The 12,813-nt window shown below is 38.6% G+C and overlaps 1 protein-coding gene across 1 annotated transcript in view; it reads left to right on the top strand.

Annotated features, from left to right (window-relative positions):
• Positions 1–251: 251 nt before the first annotated feature.
• CCDC172 (coiled-coil domain containing 172) overlaps positions 252–12,813 on the top strand; it is a 59,408-nt gene continuing 46,846 nt past the window's right edge. Inside the window, exons 1-2 of the mRNA XM_055119153.1 lie at positions 252–330; positions 418–503. Of these exons, the coding sequence (XP_054975128.1) occupies positions 252–330; positions 418–503 (165 nt within the window). The remainder of the gene's footprint in view (positions 331–417; positions 504–12,813) is intronic.

The following is a 12,813-nucleotide window of genomic DNA, read 5'->3' as shown; positions in this document are numbered from 1 at the left end:
TCCGGGGCGGAGTGAGCGTGTTAGCGGGACCCAGCCCAGGGCGGCCCCGCCGGGCGCCATTGCTGAGTGCGAGGGTCCAGGCGCTGCCCCGTGGCCCGGCCGGGCTCCGTGCGGGGTCCGGCATGGGGGGGGGGTCTGTCTCCCGTGGGTGGCGGCCGGGAGGGGGGGGGCGCCCCTTGGCGGGGCCCCGCTGAGGCCTTCCTGCGGCCGCCCCGCTCCTCTCGCGCTTCCAGGCTCCTCGGACCCGCGCCATGAGCTTGGAGTCCCTGTTCCAGCACATCCTCTTCTCGGAGCACCAGGCCGAGGAGGGCCGCCGCCTGCAGCGGGAAGGTGGGCGCGGGGCCCGCGGGCGCCGGGGGGGGGGAGGGGGGCGGCCCGGGGGCGGCCGGTCACAGCGGGCTCTGCCTCTGCCTGCAGTGCGGGCCGACATCGCCAGGGCCCGGGACGGCGTCCGGACGGCGGCGCGCGCGCTGCAGCAGGAGCGGAGCAAGCTGGACGCCAAGGTACGCGCCCGCACCGGACAGACCGCTGGGGTTGGGTTTCATTTCATAGAAGTTCATTTATTTTAGGGATTTTCTTTTTTTAATGCACAGATTTTTTCCCCCCCTGGCACTGCACTCAGGAATCACTCCTGGCGGTGCTCGGGGGACCGTATGGGATGCTGGGAATCGAACCCGGGTTGACCGCGTTCAAGGCAAACGCCCTACCCGTTGAGCTATCGCTCCAGCCCCCTCCCTCTCTCCCTCCCTCCCTTCCTTTTTCCTTCCTTCCTTCCTTCCTTCCTTCCTTCCTTCCTTCCTTCCTTCCTTCCTTCCTTCCTTCCTTCCTTCCGTCCTTCCTTCCTTCCTTCCTTCCTTCCTTCCTTCCTTCCTTCCTTCTTTCCTTCCTTCCTTCCTTCCTTCCTTCCTTCTTTTCTTCCTTCTTTCCTCCCTTCTATCTTTCCTTCCATTCTTCCTTCCTCCCTCCCTCCCTCCCTCTCTCTCTCTCTCTTTCTTTCTTTCTTTCTTTCTTTCTTTCTTTCTTTCTTTCTTTCTTTCTTTCTTTCTTTCTTTCTTTCTTTCTTTCTCTCTTTCTGCAGAGCAACTAGTTTTTAAGTAGGAATCACATTATAGTGTGTGATAGACGTAAGGAAGCAAATGCCGAATACTATTAACCGGAAGGTTATAGACGCTCACTAGCGGCATTCCAGGTGCTTCGCTAAAGTTTGAAGTTCTAACGCTTTGCGTTCTAAAATGAACTTGCCCTAAAGAAATAAAGCGATTTAAATCCTAAGGGATTTGACTGGATTGTGGGGTTATTCCACGTTGGAAATGAGCACACACTCTGCGGGAAAACAATGGACCATTTGATGTTGCGGTTTATAAATTTTGAATAGGAAGAAGCATTGATGTAACAATTGCATGTAACTTGCAAAAGAGCAAAAGACGCTCGCCCCTTCTCCCCCACCCCCACGCCTGGCTCCCCTTCAGTTTTCTTCCACATTTTGGACACATCTTTTATCCCAAAGCATCATTTCCCCAAGGAAATAATGGTGGAATTTTGGCAAGACTATGAGAAGTGAAAGGAGAGACACAGCTGGGGCAAGGGTAGGTGACAAACAAAAGGAAGATTTTCTCAAGGCATTCTGGGAGGGAAACTGAGTCCCAACACAGGACTGATGATCTAGGAAGAAAAAGAGACTGGTGCAGGTTTTTGATGAGGGAGTATGGTGGAAAAGCAGTCTTAGAAAGATCTGAGCTTAGAAACGAGAGCTAAGTACAGTTAGCTACCTAGTAAGCCCCAAGGAAGACCTCACTATGGGTGGAGGCAGATGGTTATGCAAAATATTTATTCATCTCTCCAAGATAAAGTAAGCCAGCCTTGTGCTGCAGGAAATCTGTTTTGAGGAAGTCTCCGCTTAAAATATGTCTGATTTACCGCTGAAAGGAATTTCCAGTTTTCTTGGTGGACAAAATAATGATAGAACCTTCCCAAGCTAGTAAGCTGCTGCATATCACTTACAGAGCCCTTCCATTGACAACTTGGAAAATTTTTCAATTATTTTACTGCATTAAAAAAAATCAATAGCACCGCACAAGTGAACAGCAATAGCAACTTGAGACTGTTTTTGATTCGCTGTTTAGTGAGCTACATCACGATTGTTTTTCTTTTACCCATCTTTTTTTATTACCATAGCCTATGCTTAGCAAGTAGTCCACATTCGTATTTTAATAAATCAGTAACACTAGAGAGATAATAGAGTATTGTTTATTCTAAGATTAAATTGACAACTGTTTTCTGTAAGAACTCAGCTTTTATTTTCCCTGTAAATGAATAATAAACTAGCTGCTGATTGGATGACAGGACTAGTTGATGGTATTAAGAATGTGATGGGCTGGAGCAATAACACAGCGGGTAGGGCATTTGCCTTGCATGCAGCTGACCCGGGTTTGATTCCCAGCATCCCATATGGTCCCCCGAGCACCACCAGGGGTAATTTCCTGAGTGCAAAGCCAGGAGGTAACCCCTGTGCATTGCTGGGTGTAACCCCCCAAATAAAAAAGGAATGTGATGATTTGCTTGCCTTTTCTTTAACAATGCTTAAGATACTTTCAGAATTGAACACTAGAAGCTGATAGAAATTAATAGGGAGAAACATATACAGTTAGGTAGTGCATAGTCAACAGTACTTCTAAGAGTTTTTGGTACTCTTTTGGGCTGGAGCGATAGCACAGCCGGTAAGGTGTTCGCCTTGCATGTGGATGACCTGGGTTCAATTCCTCCATCCCTCTCGGAGAGCCCGGCAAGCTACTGAGAGTATCTCGCCTGCACGGAAGAGTCTGGCAACTCCCCGTGGCATATTCGATATGCCAAAAACAGTAACAAGTCTCACAATGGAGATGTTACTGGTACCCGCTCGAGCAAATCGATGAGCAATAGGATGACAGTGATACAGTGATAGATACTTCATTGGTATACAGTTAGTCCTACCAGGATTTCCTGTGCCCTTCTTACAACAGAGCGACCTGAGAGGTTTAATGACTTGTCGTTGATATGTAATTTTAAAACCAGCTACTATAATGAAAGTAGCAGTTCAGTAATTATGGCATATTTTATTAGAACAGTTTCTTGAGCTTGTCTTAAACATTTTTTTCTTCATGAAACTTATATATCTGAAACTTTGATATCCACTTTAGGACATCATTTTTTAAATACTGAAGAAATGTTTTATGTGAAGTGTATTCTACCTGGATTGGTGAAAATATTGACCTGAGAGATAAAGAATATTTAAAAAATTACTCTTGAGTATTGTTTATGAAAGTAAACATTTACTCCTTGTGATGTTTCCTTTGTTAGCAGCCTATTTTGTTGAAAATTGAAATGTAGGGCCAGAGTGATAATACAGTGGGTAGGGTGTTTGCCTTGCATGCAGCCTACCTGGGTTTGATCATTGGCATTCCCATATGGTCCTCTGAGCCTGCCAGGAGTGATTCCTCAGCACGGAGCCAGGAGTAACCCCACAACACCACTGAATGTGACCCCCAAAACAAAAAAGAAAAAAGAAGAAAATTGAAATTAATTTGTTGACATGTAAACGTACATTAAAAGTGTTGATTAAAATATTTAGACTTGAACGAAGACAATGAATTTTTTACCATGTTTAGAAACATTTGCTGAAATTATTAATTAATATAGTCTCATAAATGTGCATTACTTTTTAATCAGCTCATATATGTGGGTAATAATCTAACTATATCTTACTAATAAAACAACACATGAGGTTCACAGTTCATACAAATTTATAATTTAAATTAGTTGATTTATAATTTAGTCTAATGGTGTGTGTGTATGTCTGTGTGTAGAAAGATTTTAAAAGTGGAACCACAATCATAATGTAAATGACTAATGGGATGAACTGAAGAAGTAATCATAAATTGATTTCTTGTTTCTTTCGTTCTCAGAGTTAATTATATGTCTGCCAATAACAATGAAAATATATTGATGTGGATATTTGGCTTGACATTTATTGATCAATTTATCAAATGGAAGCAGCATAAGAAGCAACTTGAACATAATTTGAATAGGCCAGTGCTTAAGCTATTTTTACAGTGATATATTCAGAAAATATTTTGGGTATTTATTTTGGAAGTTACTTGTGGTCAAAATGTGTTTAGGGAGTACCACATTTATCTTTTTTTTCTGTTCTGTGAAACCCAGGTAGCATGTAATTAGAACTTGAATGATAGCATTTGCCTTTCAGGGCTCGATGAGTTCTTTAAAATATATGGTTGCAAAAGTCTCAGATTATATAGTATGAGTACTTTGTGAATTGGACAGCTGCAGTATGCCTGGTTAGGTTTGGTAATATGAAAACAGAAAGACAAGAACATGCCCTGGATTTGCATCCTAAAGTTCAGGACATTAATGCTTACTTGTATACTAGAAGCTTTGGATAGATAAGGAAAGATTTTATGGTATTAATGACAAAACACATAAAAAATAATAAGGACTCCTGTAACATTTGCAGTTTCTTTTTAGCACCTATGAGAGTTTTATTTTTTGGTCTAAAACATTTGAAAATTTTGGATATTAAAGTTTTATAGACATATTTTATAGAACCCAGCATGATATCTTACCTCAATTGGAAGTCAATTGTGGGAAGTGTAAGGCTAGATAACATTTAGCAAACAATTACTATGTATCACTCTTACGTTCAGTATTTAATAAGAACCTTTTGAGGTAGTAGCAGTATCACCGTTATTCTTTGGAGTAAAGAGGGACTCAGCAAAATTAAGGAACTTTTACAAGGTTACCTAAGTAATAAATTTAAGATTTTAATCTCATTGGATTTAACTAAATAGATTTCAGTACTTTTTCTTTGTCATACTTTCATCTAAAAATATCATAGATTCAAAGCAAGTGCTCTAACACTGAAGTAAATCTAGATGACTGAATCTCCAACTTAAGGGCAACCAACTTAAAGGCTCTATTGATGCTAGGGGGCTCTACTTTGCAATTAATAGAAATTTAGTTCAAAATCAGGAGACACTGACATATATTTGAAAACTCAGCATTTAATTCATTAGTTGAGATTGATTAGGGTTGCTTATAGCCAAATCAAGATTTTTTTTTCTCGTGTAAACAGGAAGACTGGAGTGGTCAATCCAGTCTCATTTATTAACATTGCTTAAGGAAATCCTAAAAGACTCCAGCACTTTGTCTTTCTGTTCCATTATACTTATCACATGGCTTTCATTCTCATGAGAATGAAATTTTCATCCTACATACTACTTTATTCCAGAGTTTTTCCTCTTTTGACTTTGCCTTTAAGTGGAAGGGAAATCAGTTCTCTTAAGAACTTGGGTTGTGCATCTCAAGAGTTAGAATTTTGGAAAAGGAGATTAGGAATATAAATTGCATTTATTTATCTATCTATCTATTTATCTATCTATTTATTTATTTATTTATTTGAACACCTGGCAGTGCTTAGGGGATATTCTTGTCTCTGTGCTTGGGGGATTGCTCCTGGTTATGCTAGGTGAACCTAGTGGTACCTGGAAAGAACCCCAGGGCTTCCGTATGCATAATATGTGCACCAGCCCACTGAGTTAGCTCTCTGGCCCCATGAATGTTTTTGACTGGCTACATTATTGCACGAATACAATTGGTACTTAGCATTAAAGAAGAGTGGTGGAAAGGCTGGTTATCCTATTCCAGGTTGTTAATAACAACTCTTAAGTCATATGTTTGCTTATTAAAAATCAAGGGGGAGGGGCTGGAGCAATAGCACAGCGGGTAGGGCGTTTGCCTTGCACGCGGCCGACCCGGGTTCGATTCCCAGCATCCCATATGGTCCCCTGAGCACCGCCAGGGGTAATTCCTGAGTGCAGAGCCAGGAGCAACCCCTGTGCATCGCCGGGTGTGACCCAAAAAAAGCAAAAAAAATAAAAATAAAAATAAAAAATAAAAAAAAATAAAAAAATAAAAATCAAGGGGGAGAGAATGATGCTGGAAGAAGCTTTCTCTGAAGAGCAGGAAATGTCTTACTAAACCTCTTCAGATGCCTTCTCTCATTTCCTTTTTATGAATTGTAAGCAGTGACTATCTTTGAGTCAGTACTATGATAAAGTGATAGGAACTTCTCTTAAATTCAGTGAGCTGACTGTGAATCCAGCAGATTTCCAAAAATAATTAAAGAGATTTCAAGAAAAGGTTAGAAAAGAAAAGGTGTTCGTGTTAGTGAGGGAACCAGTGTCTAAGATAAATATTTTAAAACTAGAAGGATTATGTAGTGAGTCTCTGTAGTAGACGCAAATATTTTAGGCTGACTAATTGATCTAATGTACATCACTGAATCTTGGTTTGTTAGCATATTTAATGGGGAAAATACAATGTTTTGTTTTTTTTTTACCTTGAGTTCCTTAGTTTTAAGGAATATTTTGTTTGTTTGAGTCCTTAAACATCTTATTTTATAAAATACACTTTAAATTTCTTTATTTTGAACAAGAATTCAGTGTTGATTTATAATGCTTACAGAAAGCATCTGACGTAATTGTTTTTAAAAAGGCAAAGATAGTCTAAAGATATAGTTAATTTTCCTGGGAGTGTTAGATGGTATTTTATGCTATCTAAAAATGTCATTGTAAAAATATGTACATATAAAATGATGATTGAAATTACTGTCACAGTATCACTGTCATCCTGTTGTTCATTGATTTGCTTGAGCGGGCACCAGTAATGTGTCCATTTGTCCTAGCCCTGAGATTTTAGCTGCCTCTCTTTACTCCAATGGTCCCGCATTGGAGGCTATTTCAGGGTTAGGGAATGAGACCCATCATTGTTACTGTTTTTGGCATATTGAATACATCACGGGGAACTTGCCAGGTTCTGCCGTGCAGGCAGAATACTCTCGGTAGCTTGCCAGGTTCTCCAAGAGGGAGAACTAGACTATAAGAGGTCACGCTTCCAGAAGCTTTGTTTCATAGTCTCTGGATCTTGGCCGTTGATGGTATTACGTGGTACTGGGGGCAGTTTATGGGTGTGACTGCCTAGCTACTGGAAAATGGGAGACCTGGGTGGAGGAGGCCCCGTCCCTCCATTTAATTGGAATAATTTATACATTTCATAAATTAGTTGTCAGTAAGCATACAGATGCAGGAGCAATGCATGAGTAAAGACAATGGGGGAAGTGGCTTGTCACTAAAAGGCTGAGCAGGTGAACAGTCTGAAATCCACAGGCATTGGATGACATAAGGAAAGGGCCTTCATTCCCCAAGGGGTGAGAGGTCAAACACTCAGAACGAAAAATATACTTTCCATTGAGGTCAAGGTGGTATTTTTAAGACTATATATATTTTAGGGTCATAATTTCACAAAGGTCTGGAGCAATAGCATAGCAGGTAGGGCGTTTGCCTTGCATGTGGCAGACCCGGGTTCGATTCTTCCGTCCCTCTCGGAGAGCCCAGCAAGCTACCCAGAGTATCTCGCCCACATGGTAGAGCCTGGCAAGCTACCCGTGGCATATTCTATATGCCAAAAACAGTAGCAAGTCTCACAGATATAATGAAATATATCAAAAATATAATATTGCAATTTTAAAAGCAACTTATAAAATGTGTACAAAACACTACCATTTAAAATGTGTTTGAGAATGGTCTTATGAGAGATTTATAAATATATAGGGAAAGTATAATAATGCATGAAGTGATAAGCACATGAAGATAGTGATTGTCTCTAGTCAGCTAGAATATAGGTAATCAGGGATATGTATATAGGGCACTTCAGCTGTATATGTAATGTTTTATTTCTTAAGCTTGGGGTTTGGACATATGTTTTGTGACTTTATGAACTAAAAATTAAGTTCATAAATTTTAAAATTGTGTTTTAAAATTAAGCAATGGCTTTTAACTTGTTTATAAGGTTGTGCAACTATTACTGATTCCAGAACCTTTTCATCATTCCCAAGGAGGATTTTTTTATCATTGAACTAACCCTTCATCCTCTGTATCATGGCAACTAACTTTTCATCCATTTTTTGTTTGATTTTTGGGCCATAACCAGCTATGTTCCGGGCTTATTCCTGAATTTCACTCAGGGAGCACTCCTAGAGGGCCTCAAGAGATGATAGGGGTTGCCAGGGATTGTGACCAGATAGGTTACATGCAAGGAAAGTGCCCTACTGATGTGCTATTCTCTGACCATTGCCTGTGTATATTTAATTAAATTTAATATAAATTGAAAAATATATTGTGAGACTTTAGTGACTGCCTTCTTTAGTTTAGTATGCATTCAATATTAATCCATGTTGTAGCATGGATCAGTACTTTATTCCTTTTTGTGGCTGAATAATATTCTATTTTGTGGTTTTGCTACATTTGTACATTAGTTGAAGGGCATATGTTGTGTCTACTTTTTTGTGTAGAAGAAGATTGGGCGACACCTGCTCAGTGCTTACTCCTGACTCTCTGCTCAGGGATCATTTATGGTGATGCTTGGGGGACTATATACGATACAGGGAATCAAATTGGGATTGGCTATATGCAAGGCAAGAGTCTTAATCCTGGTTCTCTGTCTCCAGTTCTGGGATGTGCCTGTGTTTAGCTATTAGAGTAATGTAACTATAACTTTTATGTATAAGTTTTTGTATAAATCAATGTTTTCAGTTCTCTCATAATTCTATTTAAGAGTAGAATTTCTAGGTCATATGATAATTCCAGATTTTGCTTTTTTTGGAGATATGTCATACTGTTTCTTTAGTGGCAATGCTATTGTACATTCCCATCATTGACCGTATATGAGAGTTTCAATTTTTCTCTATTGTCATTGACTTGTTTTTTTTCTGTTGTTTGTTATTGTTGTTCCTTATAGTAAACATCTTTGAAGTAAATATCTTTGAAGTGGTATCTATTGTAGTTTATATTGAACATAACAGTTATGTCCAATGTCTTCTCAGGGGTTTGTTGAATGTTTGACATATCCATTATTTGACATATCCATTATGATCTGCTTGATTAATGGTCATGTACATGGCTGTGATTCTTTTATGGGGCGGGGGGGGGGCTGTTCTTTGTGAACTAGTTATCTCTCTTCATGGAATAGAACTGAACTGATTCTCTAAGTGAAGGGGAAAAATTATATGTAACATTAATTGAACTTGTTTTTCTCAAATTCATTTTCATGAAGCTAAGAAAATCCAAAGACTATTCCATAGTGATGGTTTTGACATAAAATTTCATAACAGTTTATCAGAAAGCTTTTTGTTTGCAAGTAGCTATATTTTAACAAAGTCACATACTTGCTATTTTGGAGCCTTAGAATAGAAGATATACTGCAATGTTTCTAATGGCAAAATCTACTGATTTACCTGTTTCTTCCTGATTTTTAAAAAGAGATCGTTTAAATAAATTGTTTTAACTGAAATGTTAGTAATGCTTGGAGTAGAATAAAATGTAACCTTTCCAGGAACTGGGAGAATGGTCCTCTAATTAAAGAACATTAAGTCAGTAAGTTTGTGTGCATAAAGCCAGAGATTAAATTTTAATTTGCTAGCCTCCTAATACTGTACAGCACAAAAGAATGCTCTCTAAAAAATTTACCTTTAGACTTATTGGAAAATCAATTAGCTTTATTTCCTCACTTCTCCTAAATAACTCCATTCATACATTTGATAATTATTCATCTAACAAGCTTTCATTAAACAATTGAGCATCTTCTAAATCACACCATGAATATTTGACAAATAAATTACATTCAACTTTCTTAGCACCAAGCAACTCCAGCTATATAAATTCGATTATATGCCCAGAATTTTTGATGTTCTCATTTTAAGAATAAGTTTACAGTTACTTAAAATTGTCTTTATGTGATTCTATGAGCACAGCACTCTTACATTTTATGAATAATTAGATGAAACTTGGAAATAGAAGAGTTCATAGGATGTTTAGTAAGTGTATCTTTGGGCAGTAGCCCACCTGCCTGAGGATAATGTGAATTTTCTAGGGATGCATACCTTTGTAGTGGGTTCTTTTTTTTTAACATATCAATCACTCTGGCCTTGTACATTTGAGCTTTCAGTCTCCTTTGCCTGAAATGCTTCTTTTTATTTAATATTTGCATTTTATGTACGTTCATTTCATTTATGTCTCTTCCACTAGGGCATCCAGCCACTGTTCAGGAACATGACTTTTGCACTTCTAACCCCAGGACAGATTTTGATGATTGGTTACCTTAGTTAAGCCTTTGCTCATTAACCTCTTCAGGGAAGTAGTTCTCATTGTGAAATCTGCAGACCTGAAGGAGTGACCAAGACTGCAGTGGAGGTCTGTGAGGTCAAACTGTGTTCTTAATACAAAGGTATTATTTGCCATTTCACTGTGCTGACATGCATATTGATGGTGCAGAAGCAATGGTGGGTAAAATTGTTGGTGCTTTAGCACAGATCAAGGCAGTTGGCACCAAACGATATTAGAGTTATTGCCATGAACTCACAGTAAGGGGAAAAAAAACCCTACCAGTTTCTCTTTTTGCTCTTGATTAAAGTGTAAAAAAAATATTGATTTTTTTGAAGCTGGCCATTGTGTGTATGTGTTTTTAATATTGTGTGTGATGAAATGGGAAATGTACATCCAGAACTGTGTTCCAAAGTATAATGATGGTTTCAAGGGAGACCACTTGTGTGATTGTTTGAGTTGAAATGTGAATTAGCTGTTCTTTTTTTCTGGAGCACAATTTTACTTCAATAATTGACAGTAAAACTGTATTTATTTAGACTTGAGTATTTGGCAAATTTTCTAAAGTGAGCTTGACATTTTGAGGCAAACAACTGATGTTGTTATTGTTATTTTGCCAGTGATGATATTTAAACTTTAAAACAAAAATTAGAATTCAGGAAGACTCATCTGTCATTGAAACTTGATTGCTTTCCAATACTTAAAAGATTATCCTGATGAGTTTGTCAGTGATATTAAAAATATACTTTTAATATCATACTATGAAGTTTATCAATATTTGGAGAATTTGAATTATTCGGTGGAGCAGTATTTTCCAAATGACCATATTGTTACAAAGTCTAGCACAGATAAGGGTTATGGCTAGCACTCACAGTGCAAAATAGACCAGTTGAATGTTATTGTAGCAAGAGAATAAAAGTTCATCAAAATGGTTACAGGTACACTAACCTGTAAAGAAGTACTTTAATTTGGTTGCAGTATCAAATAAAAACATGTACAGTAATTTAAAACGGGATAGTAATTAAATACCCTCCCAATTTCAGCTACATTTCTGTGTGAAGTCTGATTTTTTTTTCATGCCTTTAAACTAGAAAAAATGCATTACGTAGAAATTACATGAAGAGACATCCAAGAAACTGGCTCTCTGGTAAGACAGACATTAGCAAAATAAGCAGAGGCAACTCTTTCTATACTGTTTATGTTTTGGAGAACTGGAGAGATAGCACAGTGGGTAGGGCGTTTGCCTTGCACGTGACCAACCTGGGTTCCATTCCTCCTTCCCTCTCAGAGAACCCAGCAAGCTACCGAGAGTATCCCGCCTGCATTGGCAGAGCCTGGCAAGCTACTTATGTGGTGTATTCGATATGCAAAAAACAGTAACAATAAGTCTCACAATGGAGACATTACTGGTGCCCTCTTGAGCAAAATCGATGAGCAATGGGACAACAGTGCATGACAGTGCTACAGTGCTATGTTTTGGAAATATAATTTACAAAGTATACTTAATACACAGTCGTCATAACTGTTCATAAATGAGTTGAATGTTTTTACTTTTCTCAGTTTTAATTTGGGTAGGGGTCTATACCTGTCTGTGCTCAGAGCTTACCCCTGAGGGGTAACCCTGGTGAGGTTCCGATGATTGATTCTCTGTCGTACTGGATTCGAAACCGGCTGGCCTTGTAGAAGACAATCACCTTACCCACTGTTATAGCTCTCCAGGTCCCTCAGTATCTACCTTTGATACAGAATGTATTGATAAATATAACTTTAAAAAATTCCTCAATACTTTTTAAGACTTGTAGGTCTTGAATTCAGGGATATAGATCAGTGGCCAAAGTTCTGAGTTCAAGCTCTGACACCAAAAGAAAAGAAAATTAATAAAGTCTTAAACATTGAAAAATTATATAATAAAATGTTTGAAATAGCTATTATGGAGCTTCCTAACCTCACTATTTAAAAGAGCATATCCTTGGGTCTAGGAAAATAACTCTGTTGTGTAGTATGTGCTTTGCATGTTTGAGGTCCTGGCTTTGATCTCCAGAACTCAAAAATGAAAATTAAAAAAATTTAATGTGCCTTTCTTTTTGATATCAGCTCATATTTCAATCTTTTCCTCTTAAATCCCTTACTTGCTCTTTTTCATTCTATATTTTTGCTTGCATCTTCTTGAGCACACCAAATACTTGACTAATACATATTTTTTGTACCATGTAAAAAGTATTACAAAGATACACAGTTATATCCCTTTACCTGTGCCCTTCGCCCCCCACACACTCTTGTAGAAAGCTTCCAGCTATTGACCTGGCCTTCTGGCCCCTGTTTACCCTCACCTTGGATATTAATCTCATCCCACAAATGAATGCAGTCATCTAACCTGTTCCTCTTCATGTTGAGTGAAATGACTCATTTCACTCAACATGACACTCTCTATGCCAATTTATAAGCAAATTGCATGACTTCATTCTTCCTAACAGCTGTGTAGTATTTTATTGTTTTGGAAGATGTAGATGTACCATAGTTTACTCAGTCATCTGTTTTTGGGCGCTCGAGTTGCTTCCAGATTCTGGCTATTGTGAATAGTGCTGAGTGAACATCGAAGTGCAGA

Source organism: Sorex araneus, chromosome 11, assembly GCF_027595985.1.
Source record: "Sorex araneus isolate mSorAra2 chromosome 11, mSorAra2.pri, whole genome shotgun sequence".
NCBI classification, from domain to species: domain Eukaryota; kingdom Metazoa; phylum Chordata; class Mammalia; order Eulipotyphla; family Soricidae; genus Sorex; species Sorex araneus.
Note: the sequence above shows the minus strand (reverse complement) of the source record. Positions and strands in the feature narration are given on the sequence as shown.